This window comes from Lithohypha guttulata, assembly GCF_036872675.1.
Source record: "Lithohypha guttulata strain CCFEE 5908 chromosome Unknown scaffold_7, whole genome shotgun sequence".
NCBI classification, from domain to species: Eukaryota; Fungi; Ascomycota; class Eurotiomycetes; order Chaetothyriales; family Trichomeriaceae; genus Lithohypha; species Lithohypha guttulata.
In genome coordinates this window covers 589,464-608,761 of record NW_027042756.1, presented here as the reverse complement: position 1 = coordinate 608,761, position 19,298 = coordinate 589,464, and the positions used below count along the sequence as shown (strand labels likewise).

At 49.7% G+C, this 19,298-nt stretch overlaps 8 protein-coding genes across 8 annotated transcripts; 4 read left to right on the top strand and 4 right to left on the bottom strand.

Annotated features, from left to right (window-relative positions):
• Nucleotides 1-876, bottom strand: LTR64_008065 (uncharacterized protein; the record flags this gene model as incomplete). The annotated part of the gene is made up of 1 exon (XM_064902381.1): nucleotides 1-876. The coding sequence occupies one exon, from the start codon at nucleotides 874-876 to the stop codon at nucleotides 1-3; it is 876 nt and encodes a 291-aa protein (XP_064751355.1).
• A 508-nt stretch (nucleotides 877-1,384) lies between these two features.
• Nucleotides 1,385-3,796, top strand: MAD1 (coiled-coil domain-containing protein mad1; the record flags this gene model as incomplete). Its single annotated transcript, XM_064902380.1, has 1 exon — nucleotides 1,385-3,796. One exon carries the CDS (start codon nucleotides 1,385-1,387, stop codon nucleotides 3,794-3,796), a length of 2,412 nt encoding a protein of 803 aa, XP_064751354.1.
• A 1,025-nt stretch (nucleotides 3,797-4,821) lies between these two features.
• LTR64_008063 (uncharacterized protein) lies at nucleotides 4,822-5,745 on the top strand (the record flags this gene model as incomplete). The annotated part of the gene is made up of 3 exons (XM_064902379.1): nucleotides 4,822-5,281; nucleotides 5,355-5,633; nucleotides 5,687-5,745. The coding sequence occupies 3 exons, from the start codon at nucleotides 4,822-4,824 to the stop codon at nucleotides 5,743-5,745; spliced, it is 798 nt and encodes a 265-aa protein (XP_064751353.1).
• Nucleotides 5,746-6,523: 778 nt separating this feature from the next.
• Nucleotides 6,524-7,944, bottom strand: LTR64_008062 (uncharacterized protein; the record flags this gene model as incomplete). Its single annotated transcript, XM_064902378.1, has 4 exons — nucleotides 6,524-6,725; nucleotides 6,865-7,004; nucleotides 7,051-7,266; nucleotides 7,315-7,944. 4 exons carry the CDS (start codon nucleotides 7,942-7,944, stop codon nucleotides 6,524-6,526), a joined length of 1,188 nt encoding a protein of 395 aa, XP_064751352.1.
• A 538-nt stretch (nucleotides 7,945-8,482) lies between these two features.
• LTR64_008061 (uncharacterized protein) lies at nucleotides 8,483-10,417 on the bottom strand (the record flags this gene model as incomplete). The annotated part of the gene is made up of 1 exon (XM_064902377.1): nucleotides 8,483-10,417. The coding sequence occupies one exon, from the start codon at nucleotides 10,415-10,417 to the stop codon at nucleotides 8,483-8,485; it is 1,935 nt and encodes a 644-aa protein (XP_064751351.1).
• A 780-nt stretch (nucleotides 10,418-11,197) lies between these two features.
• On the bottom strand, nucleotides 11,198-13,661 carry LTR64_008060 (uncharacterized protein; the record flags this gene model as incomplete). Its single annotated transcript, XM_064902376.1, has 2 exons — nucleotides 11,198-13,462; nucleotides 13,512-13,661. 2 exons carry the CDS (start codon nucleotides 13,659-13,661, stop codon nucleotides 11,198-11,200), a joined length of 2,415 nt encoding a protein of 804 aa, XP_064751350.1.
• A 2,757-nt stretch (nucleotides 13,662-16,418) lies between these two features.
• Nucleotides 16,419-17,158, top strand: LTR64_008059 (uncharacterized protein; the record flags this gene model as incomplete). The annotated part of the gene is made up of 3 exons (XM_064902375.1): nucleotides 16,419-16,881; nucleotides 16,977-17,005; nucleotides 17,075-17,158. 3 exons carry the CDS (start codon nucleotides 16,419-16,421, stop codon nucleotides 17,156-17,158), a joined length of 576 nt encoding a protein of 191 aa, XP_064751349.1.
• A 615-nt stretch (nucleotides 17,159-17,773) lies between these two features.
• LTR64_008058 (uncharacterized protein) lies at nucleotides 17,774-19,126 on the top strand (the record flags this gene model as incomplete). The annotated part of the gene is made up of 2 exons (XM_064902374.1): nucleotides 17,774-18,423; nucleotides 18,451-19,126. 2 exons carry the CDS (start codon nucleotides 17,774-17,776, stop codon nucleotides 19,124-19,126), a joined length of 1,326 nt encoding a protein of 441 aa, XP_064751348.1.
• Nucleotides 19,127-19,298: the final 172 nt, after the last annotated feature.

The window sequence follows — 19,298 nt, the reverse complement described above, 5'->3', positions numbered from 1 at the left end:
TCAACCATAAACAAGAGCCCTCACTTCAATGCTCTCTCGTCCTCTAGCACCTTCAGGAGTCCTTGGGTCAACGAATGCAGTATGTGGAACTCGCTGACCGACCCCATCCTTGCTGTCGAAGCACTTCAGGAACAATCTCTCATCGTTTTGCATTCCAGACCAGTAGTAGAACTGCTGGCCCTTGTTGTGTCTTACAGCAGCAGTCTCGCCTGTTCTGTGGGGGTATCTATGCTCGACTGGCACCAAATCTTCGTCTTTGGTGGTGTCCGCACTTGCGAAGCCGAGCGGGCTTGCCTGCACAGGGCCGTTCAGTGGCCTCCAGACATTGATAATTCTGTATCTACCCTTGAGCAGCTCTTCCGCGTCTTCTGGGTTGTGCAACTTGATACGCCACTCGGTAGACCTTGCTGTCTGATCAACATGTACTCTTGTCACTGGTGCTCTTGGTGCGTCTGGATTCGATCTCCGTACGGTGTGGTCGAACAGTGTGACTTTGTGCGCACCAGGAACCTGCTCTAATAATAGCTTCTCGACCTCAGGATAGTAGACCTTCTTGATGTGCTCGTCGTCTGTGAAGTCTTTCTCGTCCGAGGGGATGCCCTTGATGGCCTGAAACGCATCCTTCTCTAGGTGAAACTGATTTTCTCGGTCACGGATGTCTTCGACTCTGACCTCGACATCTTCACTGCCAAAATTGCGCTGTGGCCGACCATCTGTAGGTGGCTCGACGTAGTTATGTGGTTTGCTGCCATCTTCAGGATCTTTAAAGAAGTTTAGGACGGCGTTGACTGGGCCTCGAGGGATGTAGCTGGCGTCATTCGATGCAGCGCCGTTCAAGGTGGTAGAGGTCGCGGTCTGTGTGGTTGTGGACGACATGGTCTAGATTAAGTCTCAAATAGCAGGATAGGAGCAGATATGGAGGAATACGAAGACAAGCCTACCTTCCAGAGGCAGAGCTTTACTTATATGCATACCGAGGCTTATACCAGAGGCATAATCAATACTCAATTTGTCAGAATGGCGACCCATTGGCATCCTTTGTGATGGCGACATCTCCGAGACGTGCAGACTTTCTCGATCCAAAGTCTGAACTTCCCTGCCAGCCGAAACGTCATTTTCGGGATTGTCCCCGCCTTTGGGTCATTCGAGGTCTCCGAATTAACCCAAGTTTGTCAGCAGCTCGTTATGCCTCAGGCACGATATCGTCCATTCTGCGGCCATGGCCATGCAGCACGTGATTTGCTCCTTCGATCGATCGCAGTCATACCTTCCGCATGCATCGTACAACAAACAAACCAAACTCTGGCTGTGCGTGCTTTCCTCGAATGATACCCACCAGTAATCAGCACTTATCCAACGTAGTTCCATATGTGTTCGATCGGCCATGAGTTCGCCAGCAAAGCGTATGAGACTGTCCTCTCAGCGACAATCGCTTTCGAACAGCCAATTGCGACAAAGTGTGACAGTCACGACACCTTCACAAAATGCCCTTCGAAGCAGTACTAACACTACCAACCGGTCGGTGACTGCTCCTTCGACGTCCTATGATACCGTCTCGGGACAGTCATTAGACCAGCTGTCTACCAAGCGAAGACCTTCTCTGTCCCAATCTACCAATATTCAAGGTCAACCATTAAGGAAATCGGCAAGCAGACAGTCCTTGCTTCCTCAACCAAGTGCCTACGAGAAGCCAGTCCCTAGCGTGACTCAGCAGAAGTATCAGGAAGATATCTTCGCTCTGCAGGCCAAGATCAACAAACTCGATTATGAGATTACCAGTCTTGAGCAGGAGCGTGGCATGTTCGCCCTCCAGCATGAGAAGGAGTTACGCGAAGCACAGGCCCGAGCAGATGCAGATTACAGAAAGTTTCAAGACGCCGAATCCGATCGTCTCAAGCTCACGCGACAACTCGAGTCTGTGCAACAGGAGGTACGCAACATTCGTGATCGTGAAGTGGCCGGTAGTGCCGCAGTCGAGAGACGTGCACGAGATTTGCAAACCGAATTCGATTCCCTTCGTGAAGAGAAAGAAGACCTCGAGTCAAAATTGAGTGATGCGGAAAGAGAACTAAGACGGGTCCAGGTTGAGGAAGTGGAGGGTGCTAGAAGCAGGCTCGAACGAACAATGCAGGAAACTACTGCCGAGCTCGAAGAAATGAAAGGTAGGGTCGAGATAGCAACCACAAAACTACAGGAGATGGAGCGTTATTCTGAGGATCTTGAGAAAAAGGTCCTTGAACTCAATAGCAAGACTGGTGGTGGTGAGGAGCTCGAAGTGCTTAAGAGAGAGTTTGGTGAGCAGATCGCAAACGTGCGACGCCTGGAAAATTTGGAGCGAGATCAAAGGATCAAGATTCGGAAACTTGAAGAGGAAAGACGGAACGTCAATGTCGTTCTAGAGGAGAAGAAGTCTCTCGAGGTACAAATTAGAGTTCTCAAGGAGTCAGAACGGAGAGCTGGCGAGCTTGAGCTGCAAAAAGAGATCCTCGAGGATGAGAAGAGAACTTGGACCTCTTTGCTGGAAAGAGAAGGAGAAGAAGATCAACAGGAGTTCGACACTCCTGAGGCCGTGGTCAGATCTCTTGTCAATGAGCGTATTAAACATGCTCTTGTCCTTGAACGACTTGGTCTTGCTGAAAGCGAGGTCGCTGGCAAAGATGAAGCTATTAGAGCCCTCAACTCAGAACAGAAAATTCTCAAGCAAGAAGTCGAGAAGCTGAGGGAACAAGCCCAAACACAAGAAACACAACCGGCCGAGCCAGAGAGCAAGACTATTAAGCGCATGGAAAGGCAACAACAGCTCGCGAAGAAGGAAATCGAATATCTTCGAGCTCAACTTGAAACTTTCAATGCCGAAGAAGTTACCATGACGGATAATGCAAATTTCGACACTCAACGAGCCGAGCAAATTCAGCGACTCGAGGCCTTGGTCAGTGAATATAAATCAGAGATGGAGACCTTACACTCACGAATGGTGATGCTGGAACAGCAACCACCTCCTGCTGCGCCTGTCCAGGTAGCAGGCCAGAAACGCAAGCCCGAGGAAGAGCCTGAGTCTGAGCAGCTGGGTCATCAATTACGAAAGAACAAGAATCTGCAAGTAGCGCTACAGAAGATAACGCAGCAGTCTCAGATGCTGGCCAAAGAGCTACAGGCCACGAAGTCGCAGCTGAAAGCGTTACGAGCATCAGCGCAAACAAGAGTGCTTGAAATGAGAGATAATCCGACTGCCCAGCACGAAGCTGTCAAGATGGAAACTTTGCGGGTTATGAAGCAGGAGAATACGGACCTGATGGCTCAACTCCGTGGAGACGAGGCAGCCTTGAACCGTGTTCGGGTCGTACCTGTATCGAGTCTGAATGCGCTTCAGCTGGACCTTCAAGCCAAGGATACAATTATTGCAGATAGGGAGAAACGTATGCGGAGACAGCGGGAGATCTGGACTGAAAAGGCCGCCGAGTTTCGCGATGTCATTTCCAGTATCCTTGGTTACAAGGTCACATTTTTGCCCAATGGGAAGGTCAAGGTTCGCTCAATGTACTACAATCCTTCTGCCGATGACACGAACACGACGCAGGAGGATGTTGCTGAGGAGGATCGCGAGGATTTCATCGAGTTTGATGGTGACCAAGGCACAATGAAGATCGGAGGTGGTCGTGATGGTCCATTCGGAAACGATATCAATGAGACAGTCAATTACTGGGTTGGTGAGAAGAAGGAAGTTCCATGTCTATTAGCAGCAATGACGCTCGAGTTCTACGAGAAGTATGGTGGTATGAATCAGACAGCCGCGTAGTCGTAATTCGATGCTTTACTCGAGAGTTGATATGGTAATGAGGATCAGTATGTAACAGAATCGAAAGGAGAGAACGTTGACAAGCTAGGTTTCTAGCAAGCAGCCAGCAATTCGACGATAGTCTACCGGAGGCAGTGAACGTCAACCTATGTGCTGCACCTCGTTCTTTCCCCAGAATTGAGCCTATCGACATCTTCAAATTGGTACAACTGATTTTGCTTGTCCCAGGTTAGCACAAGGCAAATACTGTATCGACGGGCAAGCACTGTGTCAGCACTCGCTCCTTCCTTCTGTGGTTTCGCTATTTGTCAGGCTAACATACCTCTCTGAAATGTGCAAGCTGTGTCTTTGTCTCTATCAAACCGTTGTCACAGATCCCACGACAAGGTCTTCGATGAGGCTAGAGAGGCTTCTCTTCCACCGGTACTGTTGATACTTAGTCATATTGTGCGTGACGGATTGTCGGGACGAGACAGCCTTCTACAGAGAAAAGACTGCGATTGACGATACCTTTGGGGTCAACGTATATAAACCGGCCAAAGAGTTCTTTCCGACAAAGACCGAGCATTGCGACTCTAGAGTGTTTTGGGGCGGTATAGAATTTCGTCCGACTAACAATATATCCTACTCTACGGTACATAGCCCTCACAATACACTTACAGGCCTGGATGCGGTGGAAAGGGTTATCGATATGTGAGGACGAAACAGTGTGAAGATAAGGACAGCTCAACCCTTAAGCTCAAGGCACAGCGGCGAAGCCAGACAGAACCATGAGCCCATGTATATACAAGTGTCGTCCTTGTGTCAGAACGCAAGTGACATGCTTTCCGTCACCAGCACCAATTATCACTTTCGAGTCAACGGCCTAGCGTTTGCTCGTGGCTATAACTTCGAATAACCCGCTCTCTCCTCCTCTCCAACTTCAGTATCCACAATACTTCACTCACCAATCCCTCCATCCAATCACAACCTCTCCGATCCAGATTCAGATTGTCATCTCCTGCCTTGTCGCGATAGCTGATAGAATGTCTGTCGACGTATCGGCACCTCTGTCTTTCCTTACCCTCCCAGAAGAGATCCTCCTGCAGATCTTCCGAAAACACTATGCATCGACCCTGCAGCAACACAGGATCGCCAAGCGCAAGAAGGCGGCCAAGGCCAATAAGCCGGTCTACGTTCGACCATTCACCCAAGAATGCCTTGATGCTCTCCTGATCAGTAAGGTCACGTGCCCGGCAGCAAGGGAAGCCTTCCTACAACAGGCCAATTTCCGTTTCAAGATGATGGAGGGTGGCGACGTCCCAGGAGTCCTCCATGCCCTTGAAACAAATCAGACCATTCGAACAATGTCAGGCGACCTCAATACAAGCCGCGCTTTATGTGTCCATAGAAAGTACTTCGGACGACATGGACGCATCAATCTCAAGCGGTTCCTCGTCGAAGAACACGGAACTGCCCGTATTGACTTGAATCAAATCGGACGAAGTAAGTTTCAACACTCACCCTTTCTTTCCACACGAACCCCATAGAACCATTGCTAACAAACACGCTCGCGCAGTCAAACATTTCCTGTGGAGAATCGATATGGATAGACCAGTATTCAAGGCCATGGGCATTGAGTACACCGGATGTTTCAGACTGAGAAGCTCGACCATGGACCTCGCCTGCATCAACAGGCCAGGCTACGACCCGAGTTTCGAGACGTACTCCGGACCATATGCAACCCTGACTAACCATGAGTCGTGGAACTGCACTTTGGAGATTACTTTGCACCCTGATGGCACGCTCACTGCTTCGAGCCATTTTTGTTGGGAGGCGGTGTTGAAGAAATTCGAGGGTAAGTCCTGACCATATCTGGAAGTGAGAGCAGCTTGCTAACTGTTTTGATAGATCGGATATTTGTGGAGGAAGAGCCGGTTCGCATTATTGAAGACGTTTCCGAGGAGTAGATCAGACGCGTATCTCAATTGTGATCGCTTGACTCGTGTCGTATTTGTTGTTATTCGTGGGTTTTGGTGTATTGATTGGAATTGACGATGGAGCGCAATAAGCATTGTGGGAATAGGAACAAACACGAAAAAAAGATCATGGACAATTAGTGTTATTGGAAATAGAGTGAAAGAGTACAGTGCAAAAAGAACAGGAAGCCGCTGATTCGGCTGATCAGTATACAATGTCGAAGTCTAATCGTCAGTTTGAGCTCGTATTGGGGAAGTACTCGGTTGTCGCAACCTGCGTCTCGGCTCGGTGACTGCTATAGTATCATATTGACTTCAACTCTTTCTGCTGTCTATTTGCTGTGGTCACCGATTCTTCTCATGTAGTTGATTCTGAACGATACGGCGGCATATTGTGCAATCCGTCACATGGCTTGCATTCAGTCCAAGTAGGACAACCACGATCTCGAGAGCCCAGAGGCTGCAGAAGCCCGGGGCGGTAAATTCGTTGGTGGCCTGGATTCCGAGCTTGGGTCTCTAGTGTCCCACATACCCATCAGTCTCAGGTCGATTCTCGTTAGTACACTGGCTGGGACCTCAAATTTGGGCCGCTGACGAGCGGCGCTTTCTTTAAAGCCTGTATCGAGTTGAAACTGGGTCGATTGGATATCTCCACTGCGGGAATCCACAAACGCTTGGTGTACTTTGTGTTCGTTGCGAACTTTACGTGTAGAACGTGTGGGGGTAGTACCAGAGATATTGCTAGTAGGTGAGTCTGTACGGAACAGCCCTAGGCTTTGTCCGGGTTTTGATCCGAAAATGCCAGTCTGCTCGACACGAGCAGCAAGACTTTCTTGCGTCCACTGCTGTACGAGACTGCTTGCCTGCTCCGTGGTTGGTCTCTTTGCAGGTAGATGGTGTAAGAGTGCGCAGATGAGGGATAGGTTCGAGTCTGTGGTGCCGAGCTGCCGCATAGACCCAATAAAATGCTGCTGATCACGACAGTACGAGATTAATGAGTAGTGGTCTGGGAACGGTACTTTGCAGGTAAGCATTTCATACACTAGACAGCCAAAGGACCATATATCACATTTGGCATTGTAGTGATTGGCCTTTTCCGTGGGGACGAACCCTAGACTTTCTGGCGCCTGGTATCCAGTGGTTCCAACATTGGTGTGCAACGTGGTGTGTTGCGTCGTTGTACTTTTGCAGATACTGAAATCTCCGATCTTGACCCACCAGGTTGGATAACGCTGAACGACGAAGATGTTCTATGGTTATTAGACGAAACGTTGAATCTCAGGAGGGACAACATACCGCAGGTTTGATATCGCGATGGACGATATCCAAGCGATGCATGATCTTGATGCCCTCCAGCACTTGGCAGGCAATCTGTTTTGCATCCTTCTCGACCAGTCCTGGTCCAATATAGTTGGAAAGGTCACCCCAGGCTATATATTCCATGGCAAGATAGACGTTGCTTGTGTCCATGTACCATGCGTAAAGTTCCACGAAATGACGGACATAGACGGGCTATACAACGTCAGGAGTGGATGGGATCGAGATAAGGCAATGACGAACCTGCGATAGTTGTAATAATGCGCCAACCTCCTTCTTGTAATCGACCTTCAGACGCTGTAGCTGACGCAGTCGAAGGACTTTGACAGCTCGACTTTGGCATGTCAGACCGTTCCACGACTCTTCGCGATGGACTTCGCCGAAGATGCCGGCGCCCAAGTCCTCTTGTCTTTGCCAATATAGCTCGGTGCGATATGACGACCCTTGGTTGCTTGGATTCGGTCCATTCTCAAACGAGGTAACAGTTTCGAGGGTGTAATTGGGGTATGGGGTGTTGTGCCGCTCGACTCTGCGAGGTGGACGGTCGGACCACGTGGTAGGTTTTGGTTGTAGTAGGAACGTAGCGTTCTGAACATGAAGACCGCCATAATTGTTTCCCAGTATGGCTGTAGCATTCCCAGTCAACGCAGTATCACCGTACACATTGCCTGCGGGGCTCGGCTTCCAGTAATCGATCGTGCCAGGATACTCGAAGATATAGCTGCTGCTAAGCACGGACTGAGGCAGGGAAGCATTGTTTTGAGCAGAATGCGGGTTCGGGTCGCTTCCTTTGCTAGGCTCCAGAACAAAGCCATCATCTGGGAAAGGTATGAAGTCGTAGACGGGTGTGATTGGAGATGGTGTCGAGTCCATGTCACAGGAACATCTGATCCACCAGATTTGAACACGTTACGTTCCAGCGAGCATAATCGTTGAGAGGCGCTGCTCAGCGCGTAACGTTGTTTCTTCGATGTCCATCACAATGAAAAGAAAAAGAGGCTGATTCTTGATGCTGATGTCGGTGTAAGCCTTTACGAATCTGTTAGCAAGGCAGACTGCGAACTTCTGCACTCGAACGTTGAATATGGCCGCCGAGAAGCATAGATAAACCGCAATGACGGCAATACCTGAACGAAAGTGCTAGATAGAAATTGAAGTCATCAAGATCAAACATTTATCTCTTACGTAGCTCCCCTCCAGGCCTCGTAGCGCTGACATCCAAGCCTCCTGAAACGACTGACAAAAACGAGTTGTAAAGATGTCCCTAGAAAAAGTTGCAACCATATTGCGATACAACAGAATACCTTACAATGCACCGTCTCATACCCAACTCAACACAAACCATCTGCCTCTTTCCCAGCTCTCCGTTCCGCTCTATCCTAAATACCCATGTATGCCCAGTCTAGATTTATCACGCCTCGACCATAGCCACAACCTCGTCTCCCACAATACCGTCCTCATCATCAGCAACATCCTCACCAGACGCAGTATCAGTATCCTGTAGAGACGACAGATGAGCAAGCCAAACATCCGACGGCCACACCTCATCACGCTTCTCAGGGCCTTCCTCAGCCTCAGACCCAGCGTCCATCTCAAACGCACGAAGGAGCCAAGATTTCACATCTCGTTTCTGCTTGTTGGCCGCAGCTAGGACATCGACGATCTCTATGCCCTGGCTGCCATCAGCCAATTGAGGGGTAGCTGGCATGTCCGTAGGCATGTCTTCTGTCGTGACTGTAATGGTGGCGGTGGCAACGTAGCTCGTTTCATAGATCGTAGTGGGCTCCATGTCAGCTGGAAGGATACTGGGCGGATCTTGTGGTGCAGCAGCTTCGACGGTTGTGCTCTCGCTGTCGACTTCGAATAGGCTTACTGTAGCGGAGGGTGTGACTGTCGCGGTCGCTGTGACTGTGCCTCCTGGCGTGGTGAGGGTAGTGCGCCGCACTTGCTCAACCAGGAACGTGGCTGTGGTGCTGATTGTGTCGACGAAGGAGATGCTGGTGGTAGTGCTTCTTCCTTCGGCAAGAGTCACGGCTACTGGGCCATCGAAGCTGACAATGGTAGTCCCATATCGTGTAGCGGTGAGTGTGGCGACGCTCCATTTCTCCGTGACAGTGCTGCATTCGCAGTTTTCAGCATCACCATCGGTGTCTGGTATTGTACATTCGCCTAGCGGTTGTAGACCTCCATTACAGGTGATTCCTAGGACTGTGGTGGGTACTCCACCTTCTGCAATTTCCTGCCAAGGAGCAGCATAATACTTTGTTGGTTGAGGCGGGCTGAAATGCGCAACATTGGCAAGCTTAACAGAGTTGAACTTGCTGAGTCCGGCTCGAAGACTGCTGGTACCGTTCGTGACATCGATGTTAGCTGAACTAGACGGTCGACTATCGCGGTCATGTAGTCGTCGTTGGTGACGGTGAGCCAGTACGATGTTCTCGCGCTTGTACTTGGCTTTTAGCGCTGCTGGGAGAGGCATGATGGTGGTTGTAGTTGTTTTCTCCGACATCGACTCCATCACTGCAGGTTCCTCGACCGGGATTGGTGCAGCAGGGGCTACAATAACCAAGTCAGTCATTGCGGGTCTGCCCTTCGATATCATAATCTGCCGCTTTGAAGGCATGTCTGTAGCGGCCTCTTCAGGATCGAGGGTATACGTGGTCGTGGCATCCTCATAGGTGTCATTTCTGGAGAAAGGACGGGTAGTGAAGGAGCCAGATTTGGTGGCTTCTATCGCCGGTATGGGTATGGGTATGATGGATGTTTGCACGCGGCTTAACAAGGTCTCGCTTGAGAACGTGATGTACTGGTTGCAATCTGTTACCGTGACAGCAGGCATTGCCACAAGTGTAATGACAGTTGAGCAGGCTGCGGTCGTTGTAGGCAGGAAGAGAGTCTGACAACCATCCGCTCCAGCTATCAGTTGACCTTCATCATCCGGAACGTTACCAAGAGGCAGTGCTGAAAATCCGTCTGGCAACATACTAGCAGCTGCGGTCATAAGCCTTGCAGGGCGTTGTGCATCTTTTCGCATTCGACTTGCGAAAGTTGTTGAACTGCCATTTGGCATGATGGCAGTAGCGGTAACGATCGATTCTGTGACATTGCTAAGAGCGACTGTAGGAAGAGTCACAGCTGGGAAAGGAGTGTCAACTGTGTTGTTACCTGGACATACAGTTGCGATAGGAATTAGGAGTGCTGTCGACGAATATGATGTCCCAGTGCCGGACGGGATGTATGCCACGCGTGTAAGCTGGTTAGGAGGGATCGGGGCACCAATGCCGACAACTGCCTGGGTTTGTGCTGCGATGAAACTTGCGAAACTGAATACTTTGAGGAAGCTCATCTTGTGATCAAGTTATCCCTGGTGAAGAGTTCCTCAACCAAGATCCAGCCCGGTCAACCGGCAAAAGCAAGCAGAACTTCTAACAGGACAGTCAGCGGCAGTTTGTTATCGTGATCACATCCGTGCTTGCGAATCATCTCCGTCAATCTCGCAAACACTGGTCAGCAATCATAAACACCTCCTGGAAACAATGATTGATGCACGGACTGAACTGTGGGTGGGAGGAATGTGGAGAGTAGTATGTGGAATTCGACTGCTATCCCTTCGCTCACTCATGTGAATGTGATTCTAGCAAGCAGATAGATACCGGTTAGTATGAATTTGTTCGTGGTAGCAATCAGCAATTATCTAAAATCGCGAAAATCTTCCGAATTTGCCATTTTGTCATGGCTCCAAAAGCCCTCTGCGTTTAAACCTGCTCAGCGAAGAAAATCTTCTCTCCGTCATCTCGTAATTCTGTACGACCATCCACCCATATCCTCATCACTTCGTTGTCGTCTTTTCTGCTTAGACGCGCCATGCTACCGTCGAGTTTGTCGTCGTTCCTGCCTGCTCAGATCGAGAAGCAGGTTCTGATGTTTCTCGAAGCGGAAAGCTGCTAGCAGACGCGGCGCCTTGTTGCATAGATGGCAAGTCTGGTAGGAACTCTGTTAGTAAATTGTTGTAGTCTCCGAGCGCTGTACTCGCAGGTTGGCCTGGTATTGGAAGTTGACCAGCCTGATTCAGCAACTAACTAAACCCTTGCCGACCACCTCTTTGATCTCGTGTAGCTTCATCTTGTTACTCTGTGTATTGGTTCATAAAGCTCATATCGGCTTCCATCGGCATACTGCCATACTGCATGTGTGATGGACTTTGTGAATAGTGCATTTGGGAGGGGTCCATATTGCTCGCACCTGGATATGGACCGTACTGGTCATGAATATCGGCAAAAGGGTTCACGCTACCTGCAGTCACAAAAGCTGACATGTTAGACATGTTCATGGCAGCGTACGGCATAGTGGTTGCAGGATAATTTGCACCAAATTGGTGTGCCTGGTTGTCACCAGAAGAACGATCGTACAGTCGAGAGTCGGTGACGGTTCCTCCTGACATAGAGGTATCATCACTTGTGGTTCCCGCAGTTCTTGGTGGGACTTCCGGCATATCGTCAATGACACGCCCCATCTTGACAGCGGCGCCCTGAAGCATCTGACTGCAGAGCCGCCATGCGCGAGCAGCAGCAAGATTGTCGTCGCCTAGTGCATGCAACCATCGAACGCCCTTCTTCGCTGATTCAATGAGGTCGTCGGCTTGTTGTGGCATGTGGTGAGCTCGGAAAGAGATTTCTAGTGTCAGAACAGTGACCGACTGGACTATTAGATGCAAGATGCTCATCCAAGGTCCTGTTCTAAGTAGACCGACAGCGTTAGGCTCGTCGGGAATGAGTGCCAGTTGCTCTTGAGCCGCCGTTATGCACTCTGTTGCGGACATGCGATTGAATTCATTACTTCTGTTCGACTGACCAGGTATCTTCCGATCCAGTCGGCACAAACAGGGTCGATGCAACATCATCTTTGTGCTATAGTAGTAGAAACCCAGGCCCAGTCTGCTTTCGTAGAAATCTCTATCTCTCTGTTTTCTCCGAAAGTCGAAAGCGGCAGGTAGTCTTCGATACCAACTCTCGAGCTGGGTACTGAGATCTTTGATGCTGTTTTGTAGATCCGACCACTTACCTTGTATGGCTGTTGGATTGTACAACTTAGTGAAGATGTTTTGTGTGAGGCGACACAATTGTACAAAGTGGAAAAAGTATAGGGAGGTATTTGGCGTAACGTCTTTTGTCCAGTCGGGTGCACTTGAAGCCTGCGTGGTGGAGGGCGAATTCGAAGCATCAGCTTTGTTGGAGTCGGATCGTGAAGATGATGTGCTCCCTGGTCTCGAAGGAGTAGGTCCATTCGAGGTTGGCGCACGACTTGTTTTCTGATGCTCATGATTGAGCAACTTCTGCCCCTGCTCAGTTTCAAACTCTTCTTCGTTGAGTGGCACAGGCAGCGGAGTAGTGCAATGATCATCGACGATACAATTGACGCGACCAGTCATGGCACATATGCGATGCTCAAGACAGTACATTGACCACCATACTCGATAACGAATCTCTTTCAGGCCATCTGGCAACTCGGCACTGTCATTACGCATATTGAGGCCTAGAGCGGTAGAAGCTCGAATAGCCATGCCGAGAACGTTCCAAGCGCGGTTAATCTGGTCAACAACCATCATATAGCAAGCCATGAGGGCTATGATCTGAATCATCTGCAGGTCGGGATGATTGAAAATGGTGTCAGAATCGATGGTGAGCATTCTCGCTCTGGTGAAGTAGATGAGATGGTCTCGCTCATCGGCTTGCCAGTCAGCCTGCATCAGGTGAGAATATCTGGCGGCGATGGCAAAGATCATGTTAATTATCGCTAACCATTTCGGAGGAGGCCTGTTGATTGGTCTTGCCATAAACTTGGCGAACTGATTCTGAAGGTTGACACGACCAATGATAGGGAAAGATGGATGAACTCGGTTCATATAGGTCATGAATAGCATCTGTGCGTGTTCTTGGGTAGGCATTTCATAAGGATCAACAGCCTCATAGGTAGAGATAGCCAGATCATTGAGGTGGTAATTGGAGTCCTGGACCGTAAAGCCTTGATCGGCTTCAGGAAGAGCTATGTTAGTCGAGCCCATAGCATGAGATCTTAGGGACGGACCGGATATTTTGTTGAGTCTTCGAGCGTTCTCGTCGCCGGCTTCGGGAGTGCCTTCGCCATACTTGTTCTCCTGTCGGAGTCTTTGCATCCAAGTAACATCGGAGTTCTTGCCCATGAAACCAGTTACTTTGGCTCCTTCGCGAGTGAAGTCTTCCTCGGTTCTGTCGAGGGCTCCAGTCGAACCTCTTCCACCGCTCACATCGGATTCAGCACCACTAGCTTCGTCTTCGTCGGCTCCAGCTTCGACGCTTTGGATAGGACCGGCGCCGTCTGTCAATATCGCTTCGTCGAAATCGAGTTGGGCAGCCTCTAGCGGTTAGCTTAGTTGTTGTGAGTACAGATAAAGACTGTCTCACCCGATCAAGTGTAGTACGTATCAGCTCTGCATCCGCTTCTGATACACGAGACTGCAGATCTCGAAGGATTTTCTCATAGTCGGCGACTTTATCTTGCATACTCCCGAATTGTCTAGTGATGTCAGTTCTGACATTGATGAGGTTCGACATGGTCTTACTTCTTCACGCGATCTCTTTTGCCATCGGCATAATAGCATGCAATCTTGAAATCTTGACAGTGCCTACATGTGGGTCTTTCGCCACTGCATTTCGTCTTTCTGTGCCGGCATGGTTCACAGGCATGAGTGACCCGATGCCTTCCACCCAGCTTTGTGTTTCCTTCTCCAGATTCTAAAGATCTCTTAAGTCTAGGTATTGCGACCTTGGCGGCCTTGGACGATGGCTCGCCAGACGGCATATTAGTCGCGCTGTCGCGTGGAGAAGGAGGAACTCTAAACTGGGTCGGGATAGGAGATTCGCCTATGGGCGTGAAGGGTGTTCGTGGGGTGGCAGAGGCCGAAGCAGCACGCCCTGGAGCAGGTGCGCTCGAGGCTGAAGTCGATGGTGTTGATTTAGAGGAGTCGTCCCGTGAAACGGAAGCTGGGTTGTTAGTTGGTCCCTCTCCACGCGAAATTGGTTGCTGGCGTTGTTCAGACATGTTGAGTTGAATAACATCTTCCGACCTCGTCTGACACTTGATGGGTGTGGGCAGTCCTAAGTTCGTACAAGATTAGCCTCCAGCCAGGGCTATGATAGGATGCAGGACTGGTAAAGGATATACGGAATCCTATTTCCGGATGTGAAACTTGGGCGAATGATGTGATGTCGACAAATTTTGCTAGACTCTGGGCATCCTGTTGTCAATTGCGTTCAGCGGAACAATTGTTTGTTGCAGCCAGAACAAATCACGTTGATTCTGTAAACACTACTGCATCATCGAGCACTTTGCACAGGGAGACCCTCTGGTACTCGAGAAGTCGATGGCCACGATTCGGACGATACTTTCACCAGTCAGGATGCAGTGGAAGCATGACTCGCGGTCGTCTATCAGATGGAACCATAGTCGGTTAGCATACGAGTACCCGAGGTCACGAAAACATGGATGCGGAAATAGCTTGCGCTTCGTAACGGACCCAGGAGACCCTGCGACTCGTTCCTGCCCTCAGCAAATATTTGGGTAGAGGGGCACATGGATGCGCCTGCCCATAACAAGTAATTAGTGGTGCGGAGAGCAACGATTGGAATCGCCCATGACGTCGATTCGCAGCACAATTGTCGATCAAGGCAGCAGAACTGTTTCATCAATCCCGTCCAATAGAGAATTCAAGGTGAATCTTCAATCGTGTAAAACATTTCCTCACCAATAGCAGGCTTCTAGACCACGACCAAGGACATGGTGGAAATGAGAGTATCACGGTATGCCTGCGGTTTTATCACAGTATCCGTACCACATTTCAAACAAATTTGGTGGTAAAAGTGATAAATTTGTTGCACAATGATAGTACAGTATAAATGTTCCTGCTAAATTGGCCTCATCATTTCGAGCAATTACAGTATAGTCCCACGTAGAAATTGATCCTCCTTATTGTGGCTTACAGGACTTTCCGTAACTTCATACAAGCTACTTGGGACAAAACAGTTGTAAGGAACGCATCTCCTGGGTCCCGTGGAGACAGTGCATGCAGTTCAGCAGTGCTCATTACTCAGATGTCGTTCGCAGAACCGGTACAAGGCAAATACGTACATCAGCGAGAGAGAGAGAATTGCAAGACCTTCTCAAGGTAGAGACAGGCCCAGAGTGGTAGTACTGCAACCATTTGCCTGAATAAAGGAATCGCGCCCTTAGTCTATAGATACAGAGACCTCGCCGACCCCGAGTCGTCCATATACCGATGCTTGTACCCTCTTGTCCTCGAAAGCGAGATCGCCGGTACCAAATCTTCCGTATTCCAATTGAGGCGATTGTGTCAACGTCTAGTGGAGTGACTCAAATGTACGAGTAGATCTTGTGGCCATGGCAGACAGGCTAGGCTGTACCACAGATCGAGTGTTGGTTAGCACTCCCTCATTTGTCCCCAAACTTGTGCCTTCATCTTTCTTGGGTCAGTCAGCAGCCCAGCCTCGATTTGCGGTATCTCAAGTTTCCAGCTAGGCCCTGCTCCTTCGCTAACATTCCCAATCAGCTCACACAAATATGCGACAGCGAATGGAAGACCGAAAGCTTGGACTGTCCATCTGTAGAATGCTCTGGCACCAGCATGCCGTGAAGTTGGGAAGGATCGCGGTTCAGGGTGATAAAATCTACGTTGTAGCAGAGAAGCGCGTCGAACGCCTCGCAAAGTGCTTGCGACAAATCGAGGCATTGTCGTTGCGTGAGCTTGGCAGACCTCGAACGCCGCAATGAGTACCGGTGGTCCTTGAGGTCAACTTCGAAGGCTCACCATTGCAGTTGCTGGCTGAGACGATGTGGGGTTGGGAGGTCCTTGGGGCTGATGCACTCCACAAATAGCTCCTTGGAGCACGACCAATCACCAAAAGCTGGGAATAATTAACATAAATTCGAGAATAGCAGGACTCAGGTTTGTTCCATCACATGTTTGGATACATGGACTGGGTAGGCCAAGTCTTTGTGTTTAAAACTTCCAGCACTGTCACGCCCGTATCGCTCAATTGGCATGCGCCATCATCGAACGTCCATGTACAATCATGGAGCTCGTCCTACACAACAAGGTTTCCGGAGAATTGAAGGTCAAGTGTGTTGGCTATGTACCCCCAGTGGGGCAAGCACGAACTTCTGTCATTGCTCCTGATCGTTAGCATATTCTTTCCTATACGTTCGAATCCTTAGCGACAATCTTGGCTATAGCATTCCGCTCGAGAAACTCAACAACCGCGAGTCCGACACAACAGACAATCGAAAAAACAAACATGTCCTCTTCCTCCTCATCTGAGTCCGGAAAGCTCTCTAATCTCCCACAACTCCATCGATTCGTGACCGGCCATAACAGTTCTGGCAAGGCTATAGTCGAGACAGACAACGATTTCCAATGGAAGCCCTACGATGACCAGAACATGGCCTTCAGCGTCGTCTACACAACTTCATCCATGCCAGCCGACTTGAACAACGACAAAGATCTGTCCACTCACAACGATCTCATGGCAGCTGGTAAGCTCGGCTTGGTGAATCCATCGGGATCCGTGATTCGCTGTGTCGACTTCAAGCCAGGCTATTCCTGCGCTATGCATCGAACTCAAAGTCTTGACTACGGTATTGTGCTAGAAGGTGAGATTGAGATGCTGCTTGACTCTGGAGAAAAGCATCAGATGAAGCGAGGCGATGTGGCGGTGCAGAGAGCTACACAACACCAATGGAGGAACAAAAGTGATACAGGTAAGTGACCGCGACCAGCCTGGTGTGCTTAGACGATTAGGTTGCTCCTTGAGTCATGGCGCTACTGGATTTGGCTAACCTCGATGTCCTGATAGAATGGGCGCGTATGATGTTTGTGTTGCAGGTAAGCCATATCAACGCACGCATAGAGCCAACAATCGACCTGCTGTTGTTGCTAACCATATTCCCGTAGGACATCAAACCTTTGACTGTGGAGGGCAAGGAGATGAAGGAGGATTTGGGATTCCACGGTGATCTTCCTCCAAGCGGGAATTAAATCTTTCTTGATGTCAATGAACTTGTTCAAACTTCATTTCCATCGAGACGGTGCTTTCGCGATCAAACAGGATGATAGGCTTAGCGTCTCTTGCGCCTACAGCTCTGAAGAAGTCCGAGCAGGTAGTGTTCCCAGGCTGTATCAAATCTTTAGGGCACCTGATCGAGCCCGTAGTTACCAGGTGCCTGCCAAAATCTTTCCAGCGTCAGATATGCAGACATGAAACGGACTTTGAGAACGGGCGAACGACTTTCTCGTGGAGTGGCTTTGCACGTCCAAACCCCATATCTCGGAATGTGGAGGATTGTCCTCCCGCATTTGCCTAATCCGGATATGGTGCGGAAACACTTCGGTTGAGTACTAGGCATGGCATCCGCCAGATGGTCGTGACAGGATCATGAGGCTTGCAAAGGTTGTGAGCGATCTAGCATGCCATAACTAGTTCCAGCATTCCGAGATTCAAGGAAAATTCTTGTCTTTCATTCATGGTTTACGTCCTTGTGAATAAAACTGTTGCTCAATCTTGACCATCATCTGCTGGCCCAGGTTAGTCTCAGGACTGATACGTAACATCACAAGCTCATCCACACGTCGAGGGCCCCAAAGTCTCTCAAGATGCGTGACAGAACCTTTGCGATCCAGAATCTTCCCTACGGCGTCATCTCGCACGAGACGCGAACACAAGGCCTGCCTAAACTCGCCGTAGCTTACAAGGACTTCGCAATAGACGTCCGACAACTCACCACCACAGACTTCACTCACCTCAAAGACAACGAGCAATGGACCACAATCAACTCAACCCTGTCCAATCACACAACATGGAATGCCTTCGCCAGCCTACCCTCAAACCTCCGCAGTGCATTTCGCAAACAACTTCGCTTCGTGCTATCATCCCATGCTAACTCGACGGGCTTCAATCCTTCCAGACATCCAGCGTATTTGCCACTTGCAGAAGTGACGATGCATCTGCCGTTTGATACACGGAATTACTCTGACTTCGCGTGTTCCTACGAACATGCGTCCAATTGTTCAAAGGTCATGAATATCTCGTTCAATACTGATTCAGGAAATTCATGGTTCGTCTTGCCACAGGTATACAACGGGCGAACGTCTAGCTTAGCAGTTAGCGGGACACCAGTGAAGCGACCTCATGGGATTTTCCCGCTCAAGAAAGGAGAGACGGCGACCTTTCAGGCGGAAAACAGGTTGGACTTTGAGCTGGAAATGGGAGTTTGGGTGAGTAGGCCGGTTGAACGAGCTGAAAGGTATGTCGAACTGTAAATAGTAGATAGCTCAAAGGCTGACCGTGCCAACAGACTGGACATCACCGATGCCAAAGAACACATCTTCGGGCTAACACTACTAAACGACTGGTCCGCCCGATCAATCCAATCCTATAAAATGCAACCACTAGGCCCCTTCCACTCCAAAGGAACACTAACCTCAATATCCCCCTGGATCGTCCCCATCGAAGCACTAGAAGAATTCGCCGCCTGCCCACGGCATACACCACAATCGCCACCACCGCTGCCACACCTCGATTGGAAGGACCAAGAGCACGCAACGTGGAACATCAACGTCAAGGCAACGCTAGTCCGGGACGGGAAAGAATATGTCGTGAGTGAAAGTAACCTAAACGAATTACACTGGACGCCATTACAGCAGATTACCCATTCGGCATCTGCAGGTGCTGGACTGTCTCCTGGAGACGTCCTTGGCACAGGGACTATCAGCTCGAGTCGGAAGAACGACGCCGGAGAAAAGAATGGATTGAGTTGTCTGCTAGAACGACGATTGGACGATGCGAAACTGTCGACATTGCCGGATGGACTTGCAGAGAGGTTCTTGGAGGATGGAGATGAGGTTGTGCTGACGGCTTGGGTCGAGGATAAACAGAGTAGAGAAGTTTTGTTGTGGTTTGGAGAGTGTAAGGGCAAGATTGAGCCGGCAAATTCTCCTAGAGCGTAAAGGGTTGAAAGACGGAATATTCGCCCACATCACCAATGACAGTAGATTTTGGTCAAAAGGCAATATATATGGAGATAGTGGCGCGCACAACTAACACCTTCGGAGATCTGCAATTGGTGCGCCATTCTGGTACACCACTCCCTTTCTGGATGTGCACCTACAGCTTCGCGCG